Source organism: Plasmodium relictum (genome assembly GCF_900005765.1).
Source record: "Plasmodium relictum strain SGS1 genome assembly, chromosome: 11".
In the NCBI taxonomy this organism is placed as follows: Eukaryota; Apicomplexa; class Aconoidasida; order Haemosporida; family Plasmodiidae; genus Plasmodium; species Plasmodium relictum.
This window is the reverse complement of record NC_041689.1, coordinates 1,028,706-1,046,165: the sequence shown is the minus strand read 5'-3', so window position 1 is coordinate 1,046,165 and position 17,460 is coordinate 1,028,706. Positions and strand designations below refer to the sequence as shown.

The 17,460-nt window shown below is 18.4% G+C and overlaps 6 protein-coding genes across 6 annotated transcripts; 3 read left to right on the top strand and 3 right to left on the bottom strand.

The window, feature by feature from the left end:
- Nucleotides 1–290: 290 nt before the first annotated feature.
- Nucleotides 291–2,318, bottom strand: SRP68 (signal recognition particle subunit SRP68, putative; the record flags this gene model as incomplete). The annotated part of the gene is made up of 1 exon (XM_028677541.1): nt 291–2,318. One exon carries the CDS (start codon nt 2,316–2,318, stop codon nt 291–293), a length of 2,028 nt encoding a protein of 675 aa, XP_028533920.1.
- A 735-nt stretch (nt 2,319–3,053) lies between these two features.
- On the top strand, nt 3,054–3,894 carry PRELSG_1126300 (conserved Plasmodium protein, unknown function; the record flags this gene model as incomplete). Its single annotated transcript, XM_028677540.1, has 3 exons — nt 3,054–3,261; nt 3,380–3,533; nt 3,630–3,894. The coding sequence occupies 3 exons, from the start codon at nt 3,054–3,056 to the stop codon at nt 3,892–3,894; spliced, it is 627 nt and encodes a 208-aa protein (XP_028533919.1).
- A 600-nt stretch (nt 3,895–4,494) lies between these two features.
- Nucleotides 4,495–8,607, bottom strand: PRELSG_1126200 (conserved Plasmodium protein, unknown function; the record flags this gene model as incomplete). Its single annotated transcript, XM_028677539.1, has 1 exon — nt 4,495–8,607. The coding sequence occupies one exon, from the start codon at nt 8,605–8,607 to the stop codon at nt 4,495–4,497; it is 4,113 nt and encodes a 1,370-aa protein (XP_028533918.1).
- A 1,712-nt stretch (nt 8,608–10,319) lies between these two features.
- On the bottom strand, nt 10,320–12,479 carry PRELSG_1126100 (radical SAM protein, putative; the record flags this gene model as incomplete). The annotated part of the gene is made up of 1 exon (XM_028677538.1): nt 10,320–12,479. The coding sequence occupies one exon, from the start codon at nt 12,477–12,479 to the stop codon at nt 10,320–10,322; it is 2,160 nt and encodes a 719-aa protein (XP_028533917.1).
- A 1,258-nt stretch (nt 12,480–13,737) lies between these two features.
- On the top strand, nt 13,738–16,621 carry PRELSG_1126000 (conserved Plasmodium protein, unknown function; the record flags this gene model as incomplete). The annotated part of the gene is made up of 4 exons (XM_028677537.1): nt 13,738–13,833; nt 13,991–14,039; nt 14,214–16,134; nt 16,480–16,621. The coding sequence occupies 4 exons, from the start codon at nt 13,738–13,740 to the stop codon at nt 16,619–16,621; spliced, it is 2,208 nt and encodes a 735-aa protein (XP_028533916.1).
- A 404-nt stretch (nt 16,622–17,025) lies between these two features.
- PRELSG_1125900 (conserved Plasmodium protein, unknown function) lies at nt 17,026–17,400 on the top strand (the record flags this gene model as incomplete). The annotated part of the gene is made up of 1 exon (XM_028677536.1): nt 17,026–17,400. One exon carries the CDS (start codon nt 17,026–17,028, stop codon nt 17,398–17,400), a length of 375 nt encoding a protein of 124 aa, XP_028533915.1.
- Between the last annotated feature and the right edge of the window lie 60 nt (nt 17,401–17,460).

Sequence of the window (17,460 nt, the reverse complement as noted above, 5' to 3'; positions counted from 1 at the left end):
AGTGAAAATGAGTATTTACATTTATAATTAAAAGAATCATTTCAAACATTTTTAAAAATAAAATTTTAGATTATCAATAAAAAAGAATTATGTTTTATTTTTTATTTTTATTTTTACTTCTTTTTTTGTTTTATATTCTAAAAAAATTCACAATAAAAAAGGCTGAGAAAAAATATATATATATGCATATGTATTAGCATAAACATAAGTATAAATGTAATCCAAAAAGATAAAATGTCTATTAATAATAAAATTTTCTAAATAAAAATATTTTTTTATTTTTTTTTTTTTTATTTTTTCCAAAATGATCTGAGTAATCCTCTAAATCCTGATGATTTTTCCTTTTGATTTATTGACAATGAATCACGACACATATCTACTATATCAATATGTAGAGGACTTAAACAAATATGATTCATATTAGGTTGAAATAAAGAATTATCTACATAAAATAAATTTTTATTTATTATTGATTTATTTTTAACTTGTAAAGCATAGATAGATAAATGTCTGAAGTAATATTTTTCATTCATTAAGGAAACAAGATCCTGTAACCTATTAAATAATATTGCTACACGCAATAAAGACTTATTATGTATTTCTGCATTATTAATTTTTATATATACATAATTTCTTGTTTTTATTAAATCAAATAATACATGAGCTTCAGCATTTTTATTTGTTAATGCATAATAGAATGCTAAACATAAAGACTTAACGTTTTTTATTATTTGTAAAATATTAATAAAAATATTATTATCTTCTAGACTTTTTAATTCATCAGTATTTTGTTTAAGTATATCTGCATATCTTATTCCTTCATGCAGTAATGGCATTGCTTCTATAAGATCACCAAACATTTTTTTGTTGTGAAAACTGAAATTCCTTGAATCATCAGAGTTATAAACATGAAGTAAATTTTTCATTAATACTAAGAGTGTTCTTTCTATATCAATATAAATTTTTTCAGAAAGAAAATAATTTTCTAAAGTATTCCATATCTTATCCATTAACTTATCATTTGATAACTTATTATTTTCATTAGTTGATTTAATTAATTCTTCATGAACTATTGATAAGCAATCAAAATATTTGGAAAGTATATTTCCATAATTATTTATAATGAAATTCACATCGTAATCATTTAAAAAACTGAACACAGATTCTACATTATTAGATATATCTCTTAAATTATAATCTACATTTAAACCTATAATTACTTCATCTTCAATAACAGACTTTATATCATCAATAATGCTTTTTATTTTTAATATATTATTATTATTCTCTTGTAATTTAAACTGTACATTTTTTACATTAATTATTATTATATCATCTGATAGCTCTATATCTAATCGGTTATATGTTATACTACTATTGTGTTCTGATATGGTATTTAAATTTTCCATGAAATCATCTTCCTGCAATTTTTCATTTGAATTACCTATGTTGACTTTTTTAATATTATAAGTACAAATACGTTCATATGAATTTATAACCGACAAAAAGTAGTCATACATTTCGTCAATTCTTTTTTCTTCATCTAACAACATATCACTCTTTTTTACTAACGTCTTTTCTATATTATTATTTTCATTACTTAAATATTTTTCATCATCTTCTTTTGTAATATATTCACTTTTTTGGTTATCGATAAGGGAATTGATAGTAATCCTTTTTATAAGTTTTATAAGTTTAGTAAATTCATCTATTTTCTCTAAGCATTTTTCATATTCTTTTTTTTCTAGGAGGTATGATGATTCAATATATGTGTTATAGCACCTTACTTGTAATTCTGTATTTTTATCAACACAATTATTTATAATATTATTTAAAAAATTTATTTTATCTAATGATTTTTTTAAGCGTCTTATGTAAGAAAACTTTGCTCTATATGGAATTTTCAAATTATTCATGTCAGTTTTAATTTGTATATATCTACATCTACATAATTCTACATCTAATACTAATAATTCTAAATACTTTTCATCGATTATATCAGTATGATATGTTCTATACATATACTTACCTACTTTTTTAATTTTGAAGAGAACTTTATTTTTTAGTTTTCCTCTTCTTTTTTTTACGTATGATAAAAACCTAGATATTTCTTCGTCATATGAACCATGCTTTTTATATATTTTATTTAAATATGAAAATATATCAAAACTTATTTTTCCCTTTATTTCTTCATTTTTTACATTTTCAAGATTTTCTTCGTCACCTTTTTTTACATATTCTAACTTTCCTTCCTCATTTTTTTCTCTATTTACTGTACCTTCATGTTCTCTATCTATTTCGTTTTTAAGTTCTTCCATATTATAACGATAAAAAAAAAAGAAAGTAAAAAATAAAATTTATAATTTTTGTATAAAATAAATATATTTAATATCTTAAATTTTTTTTTATATATAATAAAAAGTACAAAATAAAAAAAAAAAAAATATATATACATATATAAACATATATGTTATCAATTAAATTTAAAAAGTTAAGGATAACATTTTTTTTATTATTTTGCTTAATTATCAATCTTTTGATAATATTTATATATACATATATATAAATTTTTATAAATTGTAAATTATAGCTATAAGGAATTTTTTTTTTTATTTTTATTAAGAATTTATGTTTTAAGTTTTCAATTATAAATATAACTTTATTAAAGAAATTTTTTTTCTTTAGTGCATTCAAGTATAAAAATTAAAAACGCGTTATAGTGTATGCTAATTTATTTTATAATTAGATATATAATATGAAAAATAAAGTAGCAGTATGTTATAATTTAATAAATAAAAATAAAAGAAAAAGAAAAATGAAAAATAATGAAGTATATATATAAAATTAAAATCCCTAACTTTTTTTTATTGTATCTTTAACATAAAATTACACAATATTTGTGTTTTGTCTAAATATTATTATAGGAATTTTTTTATTTTTTATACTTTAAGAGTTATATAATTTAAATAGTTCTTTTTATATAAAAATATATATTTTTTTTTTTTTTAAATTAATGATTATTTAACATTCATATGCTAATAAGAACATGAACAATGCTTTTGTTTTTTTATCTAAGTATTAGCCATTTATTTATAGCTACTTTATGCTATCAAATGATTTATGTAGATTCTTTAGGGGATAATAAGGAATTAGAAAATATCTCATGTTCTTGGCGATACTTTTGTGATGAAAATTTTAATTTTTGTGAATATGGTTGCAGCTCAAAAAAAAAATTAAAAAAAGGATATAACTTACTAAATAGTAAAAAAAAATAAATAAATAAATAAAAATAAAGAGAAATAACAAATAAAATAAAAAAAATTATAAAAATAAAAAATTTAAGAAATGCAGTAGAGGCAATTTTTTTTATATTTTATAGCAAGTACATTAAGTGAAAAATGTTTTGTTAACATCGAGTGTGACAATTACGATATGTATTTTGATTCAGAGAATCTTATATATTTTATTTATTTTTCTAAATTTTTTTTTCTTATTAATCCAGATTTCACACTATATATAAATTTACTGAAAAGGTGATATAAAAAAGTAAAAATATAACTTTTAAGTTAAAAAAATATATATTTTTTAGAATAAGTATATTCATTATAATAAATATATTTCTTTCATAGAACGAATATAAAAGGAGATAAAGATAGCGCATCAAGAAATGAGCATAATAATTCTAATGAAAAAAATAGACATAACAAAAATAAGAAAACTCTTAATATTTTTCAAAAATTAAATTATTACAGAAATTTAATAACAAAAAAGTTTAAAAAAAATTTGATAAAGTTATTAATTTTTTTTATTTTAATTCATATGATTTTTTTTTATCTTTATATTTACACTTATTTAAGTCTAAAAAAATATGATAAAATGAAGCAAAATATTTAATTAGGTCATAATATATATAATAAATATAACAGACATATTTTAGTATTAATTCATTAAATTTGTTTTTTGCATTCAACTGTTTATATCAAAATAAAAAAATAAAATAAAAAGAAAAAGAAATTAAGTAAAAATATTTAAAAAAAAAATAAATCAATAATATTCAAATATTATAATTAAACACAAAAAGATAATCATATATATAATAAAAGAGAGAAAAAAAAATTTTAATTTAGCGTATTTATAAATAAAAATTACATAGTTATTACATAATTATATATCTTCTTTTTTTTTTTTTTTATCATATTGATAACATTATTCTATATTCTTACTAGTATTGCATGAATTATTATTATATTTTAATATTTAATTTATATCATAATATAATTTTACAATATACTTTAACAAATAATATATTTTATTACAAAATATAGTTTTATATACTGTATATATGTATATTTATATGTTAAGGTTTGATTCATATTTTATTTTTTGTATCTTTTTCATTTTATATTTCATCATTTAATTAAAAGAGATCCTATATATGATTTACAAAATAAGTATAATTATTAAATTTTTTTTTTTTATAGTATTAGGATTTCTTTAAACATTTTTTTCATTCCTTTGAACTAATTTGCACTTTTTTGTAGCGTCATTAATATTTTCATTATGTATTTTTAAATTTTCAAAATTTAGTATTTTAACTATTTTTTCACTATTTTCATCATGATATATACTTTTTTCTATACATAATTTATTATTTATTATGTTATTGGTAAATATATCATTAGAATTATTTTCATCTTCATCAGAAAAACTACCCAAAATTATGCCATTTTCGCTAAAATTAATAACATTGCTTCTCATACTTTCATATTCTTCTTCTGTTTTATTTTTATTGACAAAATATTCCTTGTCACTTCTATTAAGATAGTCATATGATTTTAAAAATAAATTTTCTGAAGAAAGATCAAAATTATTACTTGTTTTCTGTCTAAAGAATTTCTGGTAAGAAGAATCATTTTTATACATATACTGTTCCTTTTTTTGCCCATATACATTATCTAAAATATCGTTAGAATAATGATTTTGTTTTATTTTATCTTCTTTTTCATTTTGACTTGTATTAAATTGATCTAGATATATATTTTGAGGATTATTTTTATCTATATTCAATGTATTATTTTTTTCTTCTTTCATAGTTCTATTATCACCACATAGACGATAATTATTATTTTCTTTAGAATTAAAAAATCCATTGTTTTCATGACCAATATATGTTTTATTATTTATATTTTGTCTATGCTTAATTTCATTATTTTTTTCATTGTTTGTTATTTTAAATTTTAAATCAAAATTGTTATATTCTTCTATTTTTCCCTGTTCGGCAAATGTTTTATTGCTTTTATGCTCTATATCATTTAGATAATATTTTTTAACAAAATTATTACAATAATTAAACTCTTTCTTATTTAGATTATTTGGTCTTTCACGATTTTCCTTATTTGTATTATTTATTTTTGCTTCCTCTTTTAATATAATACTATTATTATTAATAGTTGGAAAATTATCTGAGGAGTAAATATTTTCTGGTATTTTCATATAGTTATTATGATTTATCTTATCATGATTATTTTTTTCTAAAACAATATTCTGTCTTAAATTATTTTTCATTCTTTCTGTTTCTTTTATTTTTATTTCTCTTATTCCATCCTGACAGTTATATATATTTTCTTTGTTGTATATATCTTCTTCAACTAATTTATTATATTTATATAAAATGTTAATATAATAATCTTGAAATCGTTTTTTATTATAATCAGTTGTATAAAAAATATGCTTTTTTTCATCATAACACCTTGCTATATTTTTTATATCTTCATAATTTTTTATTATATTATATAAAAATAATGATTGTTTTCTTCCGTATTCGTAAATGAAAAGGTCATTTTCGTTTAATTCATCTAATAAATTATCTTTCTCTTCCTTTTTTTCATTTTCGTATTCTTTTTGAAATTGAAAAATAAACGGCTTAACATAATTAAAGGAATAATTTGTTGCTTTACTTTTTTCATCATATGACGTGTATAAAAAAGTAAAATAATTTGTTTTATTATTTTCATCATCTATTTGAACTGCTTTAATATGTTTATGAAACAATGAATTCGACTTTGTATTTATATTCATAAATGAGCATAAATTTGTGCATATATTCTCTACTATTGCTAGAAAATGCAACATAAATTTTAATTTTATGTATTCGTTTTTCTCTATAAAATCAAGATAATCCAAATCTTCAAGTGATGGAAAAATATAAAATGGGAATAAATCTATACAACTCTTTACGATTATAAAATTATTAGACATTAAATTAAATAAATTACTAGCATTTTCAATGTTACTTTGATTTTTTTCCATTTTATTATTTATATTATTATTGCAAACTAAAACATTTTCTTTATTAAAAAAAAAATGGAAATAATTATTATTAATCATATAATATCCTTTTTCTGGAAGTTTATCTATTTTTATTCTATTAATTAAATTATTTTCATTTATCAGATTTCCTATTTCTCTATCTATTTCATCATTGTATAAACTAACGTAAACTGGTTTAAATGTACTATCGCTTCCTTTTGTATTTAAAATATTATTTTTATTTAAATTATTCAATCTATTTTCATTCACCCTAGGATAAAAATGAATTCCACTAACACATTTTCTAATAGAAATGTACAAATGTTTTTCTTTCATCGAATCAATATTTTTTGATTGTATCAAATACATTGTATCCGGTAATAATTTTTCTTTTTCGAATATTTTTTTATATTTTGAAGTTATTAGAATTAATTGTTTATTTATTATTTCTTCTGTTATATTATTCAATGGTATAAATACATAATAATACTTTATTGTAGAGGAGATTTCTTCTTTTAGTTGATATTTTATTGTATTTTTATCATATTCTTTTGTTATGTTTTTTTTTATTTTATCATTTCTTTCTTGTTTTATTTCACCTATTTGATCTCCATCTTCATTTAGTGTTTTTATTTGTATTGTTAGTAAATCATTAGAATATTTGTAAGGCAATATTATGTTTTCAATTCTCATTCCGGGGATTTTTAATTGTATATCATTGATATTTATATTAATTTCAATTACTTTTTCAATATTTTTAATTTTGTTTATAGTTAATATTATGTTTGATCTGTATTTATATTTTTGCGTTAGAGGAGATATATCAAAAACATTTTTATCATTAATTTGAACATCAATAATTTTACTCTTCTTTTTTTGTTGCGCATAATCAATATTATTAGTAACATTTTTTTTTTTTATATTATACTCATTTTTATTGTCACATTTGTTTTTGGTGGCATATTTATTCTTAGCATCCTCTTTATTATATAAATAGTGTGAAATTATATCTGAATATTCAAATTTATTTGTGTCTGAGTAATATATATCATCATAATTCATATTCTTATTTATTTCATTTGATAATTTTTTTTTATAATTTATTGCATTTTCATTAATTAATTTACAATTATTTAATTTATTATTTGTCTTATGTTTTTTGACTTCAAATGCTTTACTTTCATATATTGAATTCATTTCATTCATATTATTATTATCATCACTGTTTGCACTTATTTTAATTTCGTTAGTGAAATTATTTTTTATATTATTTGGGATATTATAACTTTTATTATTTTCCTTTTCATCATAGATATACGCCTTATTAATTTGCTTATCTTTTTGATTGCTATCGTCATTCTTCATATTTTTTTTTGTTCTTATGCTCATGTTACTTATTAACTTTTTGTTTTCTATTTTACTTGTTTCATTATTTAGTATTAATTCGCTATTTTCACTTATACCTTTTCTTGTTATTTTATAAGTCATATTATAGGAATCATAAATTTTATCATACAATGATTCAATGCTATCATCACCTTTTTCTAGATATACATATTTAAAATCATTTAAGGTTCCTCTAAATGCATGATAAATGTTTTTTAGAACAGTTGAATTATTATTCTTTATCTTATCTTCTATTTTTTTCATCATACTTAGGTTTTTGTTTGTATTATTTGTTACATTTTCTGCATTTTTACATTCATAAATATATTTTTTTTTTATATCATTTGAACAATCAACATAAATATCAGTATTTTTATCATTAATTAAATCATTTATATTTTTGCATAAAAATAACTTATCTACTTTCAATGAATTATAAGTATCTATTGTTTTATTTACAAATTTAGATATTTTATTTTTAAGACCTTCTTCAGTAAAATTCTCAATTTTATTTGATACCACATTTTTATGATATTCTTCATTTTCTTCAATGTCTTCTTTTGAATTTCCTTCAACTTCATTTTTTAAAAGATTTTCATTTTCTTTATCATCTTTTTTTCCTAAATTATTGCTGTATTCGTTGTTATCATGTTTACCTAGTCCTATATTTTTATCACTTTTGCTAACTAAAGAATTTTTAATATAATTAAGTTTTTTTTCTATTTCATTTGAATTATTTTGAATTGATTCAAAATTGTCTAAACAATTTATATTTGTTTCATTTTTAATTATTTCAAGAATATTATCGTTTTTTGTGTTTGACGCTTTTACATTTTCACAATTTATTTTTAAATCTTTTTCCAGGTAGGAACTCTTTACCCTTTTAAAATCAATTTTATTAATTCCCTTCATTTTTTATTTTATTTATTTATTTTATTTTTTTAAATAATGAGTTAAATATAATAATGTAAAACAAAATTATTCAACCTTATAAAATAAAGCATTATTAGAAAAAGTATAAATATTTAATAAAAAAATAAAAACATTTGTTCTAATAAATAATGCATGAAAAAGATAAAAAAGATAAAAAAGAGAAGTAAAAATTAATACATAATATATATATATATATTTTGTTTTAATTTTTATATTAAAAAAAATTATCTAAATATAAATACAAAAAATTATATATATGAAATTATTTTATTTATATGAATTGATAATTTAACGAAAATGAAAATGTAAAAAAAAATTTAGGGAAAATAGGAAATAAACAAAATACGAATGATTATAATGTATAAATAAATTAATTATCAATAAAATTTTATTTTTATTTAAAAATGTTCAGAAAAAAAAAAAAAAAATAAGGAATACAACTTTGGCCTAATTATAAGCGATGTTTAATTTTTTAATAATTTACATATATAAATGTGTATTTAAATTGCTTATACTTGAAATATATTTTTTTACTGTATTTTTTATTATTTTATATTTTTTAATATTTCTGAGCTCATACACCTAAATTTTAACATTAGGTAAATAATGGATAATATTTCTATTTTTTTGAAAAGGAAAAGAGGAAATTAAGAGAGAATACTTAATATTTTTTACATTAATTAAAAAGAAAAATGCTATCTTTTTTTTTTTTTTTTTTAAATGTATAAAAAAAATTAATATAAAGAATTATAACAAATATATATTTATTATGAATAGTTAATATTTTTTGGAGTACTTTCTAATTTTCCTTAACATTATCATTTTAAAAAAGTGCACCAAATTACAGAAAAAAGAAAAATTTGAATAAAAAATGCAAGCCTTTTATAGAAGTTGAAATTAATTTTGAATGCAATTTGCATAATTATATATATTTATAGATAGGTTTCTATATTTTTATTCTTTTTTATTTCCATTTCTTCATGTTATACAACTATACACATTGCGTAAAACAAAAGAAAAAATACATATATATCATTTCACGTAAATATTATTTAAAAATTTAAAAAAAATTAAATGATTAAAGTTATAAAAGTTTTGTGTTTAATTTTTTTACTTCTCAATCTTTTAAAAATGTGATATATCAAAGATTCAGTATATTTATTTTTTTTAATACACAATGATTAATCACCAAATAAAAAATATTTTAATTAACAATAAGAGATTTAAAATATATTCCAATAAAAAATATAAAATGAAGTATTAAAACAAAAAACAAAAAAAAAAATACAAATTAAAATAACATGAAATTAAATAAAATAAAAATATAAATTGTATGAACAAATGATAACTATTATATTTGAAGGAAAAAAAATGAACACTATATTAAAAAACAATAATAGTAGTTAAACACTTAAGAAAAAAAAATAAAAAAATACATAAACTAAAATAGATGAGTTCTTGGTATATGGGGAGAAGAAATATTAAAAAAATTAAAGATAGTGTTGTAAAATTACAAAAGGATAATAAATAAAAAACATTTTTTCAAAGAAAAAAAAAGATATATATAAAGATTACGTGTTGATATAAAATATATATTTAAGAATAAATGTATAAAAAAAAAAAAAAAAAAGTTTAATGCAAATATATATTATAAAAAAAAAAAGCAAAATGATAAAAATAAGAATATATTTTTAGGGTTGTAACTCAGCTACAACATGCCATTTATGTATTGATGTTATTTTGCAAAAAGTAAAATGACCTAATAAATGTATATTTTCATTGCGTTTATTTTGCAAAAGTACTTTAACATATTGTTTTGTATGACCTATTATATGTTCACTTTTAGAAGATAATTCAGTAAATAAAACTTTTTGTATAGTTCCTTTTAAGTAATTATAATTACTATTATAGGATAGGAAAGCATTGGTTACTTCTCTAGATCTCTTTTTAACAATTTTCGTATCAATTTTTTTCATATTAAATGCTACAGTGCCACTTCTAGGATAAAATTGGGAAATGTTTAAAATAGGAAATTTATACTTTTTAATTAAATTAATTGTTTCATTATGGTCTTTTTCAGTTTCATATGGAAATCCACATATAATATCGGTGGATATAGTTATATTCGGTACATATTTTCTTAAATTATCTACTAAATATATAAAATCTTCAATTTTATATTCTCTGTTCATATTTTTTAATACGTTGTTACTACCACTTTGAACAGGTATATGAATAAATTCATACATATTTTTATGTTTTAATAAATTACATATATCTTTAATATGCTGTAAAATATATGGAGGATTAGTCATACCTAGCCTTATCATAACATCTCCATCTTCAATGTTATCTAATATTTGTTTTAATAATTTCACTATGTCAGTATTTAAATCAATACCGTAGGAACCCGTATCTTCTGATGTTAACCAAACTTCTTTTATATTCTCTTCATCACAAACATATTTTATTCTATTAATAATGTCATTTATATTATAACTCATCAAATCACCTCTTGCAAATTTTGTTTTACAGTATGTGCAATTTCCTAAGCATCCATTATTAATATTTATAATTTCAATATATTTATTCTTTCTTATCTTTGGAAGGTTTAGAGAAGTCATTTTTTTATTCATTCTTAAATATTTTACATTATATCCATTTATTACATTTTCGACAACATCAATTATTTTATCAATATTATTAACTCCAACTAAAGAAATATTTTCAAAAATTTGCATATCTTTTTCTGCTTGAGGAACACAACCACAAACAATAATTTTGATATATTTTTTATTATTTTTTATTACTTTTTTTTTTTTTTTAATGCCTATTAATTCATTACTTTTTTTATTATTTGTATTTTTGAAAGCTACATCTTTTTTATCATTTATTTCATCATAATCTTCTGTATTACAAGCACATTCTTTTTTATTATTTTCACATGCATTATTATAAGAAATACTACTATAATTATTTGTTCTTTTTTTTTCACAGCTATAGTCTTCAAATTCAGAAAATCCAGAAGATGAAGTAGATAAATATTCTAAATTTTGGGTTTTTTTTTTTTTACTATTGCTATCATTATTAGAATTATTTAACTTTTTTACATAATTAATTATTGTTTTCATACTTTCCTCACTTGGATTTTTTACTGTACAACTATTAATAATACAAATATCACAATCTTCAACATTTTTAACAAATTTAAAACCGTAATTACTTAATAAACCCATCATAAATTCTGAATCCGAACTATTATGTGCACAGCCAAATGACTTAAAATATATTTTATAGTTTTCTGGTATTATTATATTATTTTCTTTAAAATTATAATTATCTTTTTTTTCTTCTTCCTCTACTTTTGGACTTTCCCTTATATTATTTTTTTTATTATTTTTTTTTTTTATTTGAACAACTTTATAATTTGTCCTATCATTAATATTATTTATATCTTCTACATCCGTTATTATATTTTCATCTTCTGATGAATATTTCATTTTCTTTGAACTTAAATCATTTTCCTCTGTATCCTGAAGCTCCATATCTTCATATAAATTATTTATTTCAATAAAATTTGATTTACTTTCTATAGTTTTATTTGGTACATTATTATTCAAGATATCTGCCTTACTAAAACTTGATTTACTTTCATTATTTACACTAGATGAATTTTCACTCAAATTACCTTCTTTTAAACTATCATTCATATTTTTCTTGTTTTCTTTCTTTTTATTAAAAAGTATAAATTGTAATAGATGTTTTAGTTCATTTTTTTTATATTTGTAAATATAGTATGCTCCACTGGCAGCTAACCAAAAAACACTAAGAATTTTGATTTTACTATACATTTTATTAATAACTAAATATAATTATATATAAAAAAAAGCAAAAACATAAAAAAAAAAAAATATATTTTAGAAGTTTATTAATTTATTTTAGTAATATAATAATAAGAATACACTTAGATAATTAATCTCTTAAAGTTATAAACCTTTTTATTTATATATATGATCGTCATTAGTATAACTTTTTTTTTTTAATCTTTTGATATTAAAAGTATAATACTTCTTAAAATAAATCAAAATTTTTACATTACTTTTTTTACAAATGTCTTCTGAATGCTAATAAATCTCTATTTTCAATATTTAAAATAAATTTTTTTTTTTTAAAATAATATTGCTATTTCTTTTAATAACTATACTTTTTTTTTTTTTCTTTTTTTTTTGTTATTCAGGATATTTTGATTTAATTACGTCATTTACATATATATGAAAAATAAAATTATTTTTATTTTATTAAATTATACCAAACTTTAAGTAATATTTAAAACAGAAAAAAGAAAAATTATGTTAAAATATATAAGAACACTTTGAAACATTAACATTTTTTTAACATTATATCATACTTAATAATCTATAAAAAAAAGTTCGTCACTTAAAATTTTTTTTTAAAAGCGCATACATAAGTAGGTGAAAAAAAAAAAAAAAAAGATTAAAACAATTCTACATTTTTATTAGAAAAAAAATTTGTTAATGGGAACATTTCAGTACTTTTTAATTCTTTAAATTTAAAATTTTTAAAAAGGAATCCAAAAAAATTGAAGAAAAAAATGCAAGTTACTGTTACTGTATTTAGAACAAAAATTATAAACAATAATGAAAAAAAAATAATAAATTATAATAAAGGAACTTAAATAATAATATGTATCTTTAAAATATACTATTAAATCATTTTTTTATCTTACAAACTAATTTTTTTAAGATAATTTTTTTTTTTTTTAACTTTTTTAGTATAACATAATTATTTTGGAAAATTTAAAAAAAAAAAAAAAAGATGTAATGAGTAATATACACATTAATGTGAGCTATAAAATATATAAAAGTTATTAAAAAAAAAAAAAAAATTCATTAAGAAAATTTTTTTATTATTATTGTTATATAAAAATAAAATTAATAATGTCGTAAAATCTATATTAAAGTAAAATGATTTTTTTCTACTAGATTATAATATAGATTAAAATACATATATATTTAAAAAAAAAAAAGAACAAAAGGAAAAAACTATATATATATATATAAAGAAAAATTTTTTTGGAAAAATTAAAAAATGGATGATATACCAAGTCATTATAGAAAATATTATGTGTCATATAAAAAAATAAAACGAACCATATTAAGGATGGGTAGAAAATATAAAAAAAAGGTATAAAGAAAATATTAATTTTATTTAATATTTAATTTAAAAAAAAAAAGAGTATGACTTCAAAATTTTGCTTTTTTTTTTTTTCTTTCTTTTTTCTTTGATTTTTACTCTTTTAAGTTGCCCTATTTATTTATTTTATTTTTTTTTTTTATTGAAGTTAGAAAAAGACTTAATACAAAATGCTGCTAAAAAGGTTGATAAGCAAGGTTAAAATATAGTTATGTTATATGATTAAACTTAATTAGACCTTTTATCTTTTTTTTTTCTTTTTTCTTTTTTCTATAATATTTTAATATATGTAAAAAAATGTAAATGAATATTTATCATTATTGCACATTGTTTTATTTTATTTTATTTTTTTCATTCATGTTAATTTTTAGGAATAAAAATGCTACCTCCATTTTTATTTAATGATATTATAAGCCAGGAGATAAAGAAGATAAATAAATTTGCAGAAAATAAATATAATGATATAATTTATAACTTAATTAATATATACAAATTATTAAAATCATTGGAGTATAATAAGAGTGGGATTGAAAAGGATGATATAGAAAAACAGTTAGACTTGATAGGATGTGATATAATTCATTTTGATTTTTATATCCATAAAAATAGTAAAATAATAATGAAATTGGGTTTTTTTTTTGATAAAGTAATGAGTATATCTATTAATCAGTGGTTATTATTAAGTTTAATAAAAGAAAAATTTTGCAACATTAATATAGACAATTTAATTGTTTATTTGTCCTTTTTATATACCTTACTTCGTTCATTAAATGAAAATACAGAAAATCAGAATAAAAGTAATAAATGGAAACCACCAGATACATTTGAGAGAACTTCTACAAAGTTTTTAATAAAGTATGATGATATTGTATACACAAAAGTAAAAATTGTAAAACATTTGCCATATTTAATATTTGATTTTAGTAATGAAGATTTAGAAAACCATTTTAAATATTTTATCAAAAATGAAAAATATAAGTCTTTTAATGTGAAGAAAAATATTAACGATAAGGAAAATAATTTTAAACCATTTAATGAGTCACAGCAAATAACGTCTGTTTATTTTGATAATAAACAGGCTAGTTGTTATACTAAAAGAATTCTCAGATATGAAAATGCTCAATTAATAAGATTTCGTTGGTATAACGATAATGAAGGTGATCCTAACAAAACTATTTTTATTGAAAGAAAAATTCATCATGAAGAATGGACGGGAGAATCTTCAACAAAAGAACGATTTGAACTAGACCAAAAATACGTATTAAAATTTATGAATGGAGAATTAAATATAAGAGATTTCTTTCTCAAAAGGTTAAGTAAAAAAAAAAAAGAATTATTAAAAAAGAATTATAATAGTAAAGAAGATAATTCTATTCTTGAAGAAAAAATAAAAAAAAGTATTAAATTAGGTAATGAAATACAAAAAAAGATTTTAAGAAACAAATTAGAGCCAATAATAAGAACATCTTATTTACGATCAGCGTTTCAATTAACCAATGATAATGCAGTAAGAATATCTATAGATACAAATGTATCTATGTTAAATGAATATGTTGAAAAGAGAGAACACTGGTGCAGATTAGCTGAAGAGGCTTTAGGAAAAAATGAAATTATTAGATTAAATTATGGTATTATAGAAGTAAAATTAAAAGTTGAAAATATGCCTGAATGGATAAATGATATATTAAATTCCAATAAATCTATTAATGCATATAAATATTCTAAATATCAAACTGCAATGGCCTTATTACATTCAGAAAAAATTAAATATATACCAATTTGGATATATAAAAATATTCACGAAAATTTTAAGTCATCAAATAAGTTAACTAATTCTATATTAAAAAATTCGCGTAATTATCAAAAAGAGAAAAAAGATTTAAATTCAATAAATACTAATGAATTATCCTATAATAAAAATTATAAAAATAACATGTCATCAACTGACTATTTGAACCAATTTAATTTGTCCAGATATAACACTTTACAGAAATGGAACTTATTAGATAAAACTTTTTTTTGGATAAATAATAAATATAATGAAAAAATCAATAAATGTGAAAATATCAATTTATTAAAAATTGATCCCAAAATCAACTTTGCTGCAGAAAGAACATTTCTTCATTATTCTCTTATGTCTGTTTATATTAACTTATTAGCTCTTTTTTTAGAAAAATATAAAAATAAAAATAGAAATTTAGATTTCATTATTATTTTATTATTTTCAGCTTCGTTCATTTCTTTAATATCATCTTATGCCACTTATTTAAAAAGAATTGATATCATCCAAAAGTAAGATTTATTAAAACATTAATTATTATAAAAAAAAAACAATTACACATATTTTATTCATATGCAAAGATAATGAAAAAAAAAATGTATATAATTTATTTATAATTTATTCATTTATTGCTTTTCCAAATAATTTATATTATAGTGAAATTACTTTAAATTATTTTGATCTATTATTAAATTAATTCCATGAACATGCTTAAAATTATTTTTATATGATCATTATTTCATTAGGAACTATTTTTATAAATATATTTTTTTATATAAAATATCAAGTTATCTTTTTTAAATATAAATTTACTCTTATACAACTTTTTATTTTATCTTTATTTTTTATTTTTTTAGGAGAAAAACAAAAGAACCTTTGAAGGGTCGTCTAAGATTTGATAGCTTTTTTGGTCCATTAATATTCTTATTGTTTCTTTTTTTTTCCATTATTTTGTCATTCTACTTTAATTTTAAATTTAAAACAAAAAAAATACCATGAAAATATAATTTTTTATTTTTTCAATTATTTTCTACATCAGTAATTTTTAATAAACGTATTTATTTAATTTTTTTTTTTGTGCACATTAAAAAATAAAAAAAGTTAAAGCAAAATTTTGAATTGGTCCTATTACTATTATAAAAAAGGAATAAGTAAAAAAATTTTTTTCCTTTTATTTTGTTTCTTTAAAATAAAATAAATGTAAAAATGTATTTGCTTTCTTAAGAAATATAAAAATTATAATACAAACAAATAGCATAAAAAAAAAAAAAACCTAAATAGAATAATAAAAAATTTAAGTATGAAAAGAAAAAAATACAATAAAAAGATTAATATTAAAAGAGTAAATAAATAAAATAATAAAATATGATTAACAAAATCAAAAAAAAAAAATTGAAAAAAAAATGAGGAAATTATTTCATAACTGGTATAACAGAAAAAATAAAACTTTTTTTAAAACTTACAATTTCTGTACAGTTCAGAAAAACGAAAATTTAGATTTTGAAAACTTCATTAACGACTTAAAAACAGACGAAAGTAAAAGTTGGGAGTACTATATTAAAGGAATAAATCCAGATTACGAACCTAGGAAAGAAATGTATAACTTTTTAAAAAGCAAAAATATAAATGTTCATAGAATGACTGTATATGAAATTGAATGTTTTACAAAATGGATATTAATGAGAAAAATATATGGTAATAAATTTCCAAGGTTTCCATATGAAATAACATTTGAAGATAAAATTGATGAATTAAAAGAAAAGTATCCTTTAAAATAAAATACATTATTTTCAAAAGTACAAAATTAACAAAAAAAAAAAAATAAAATTAATATATTT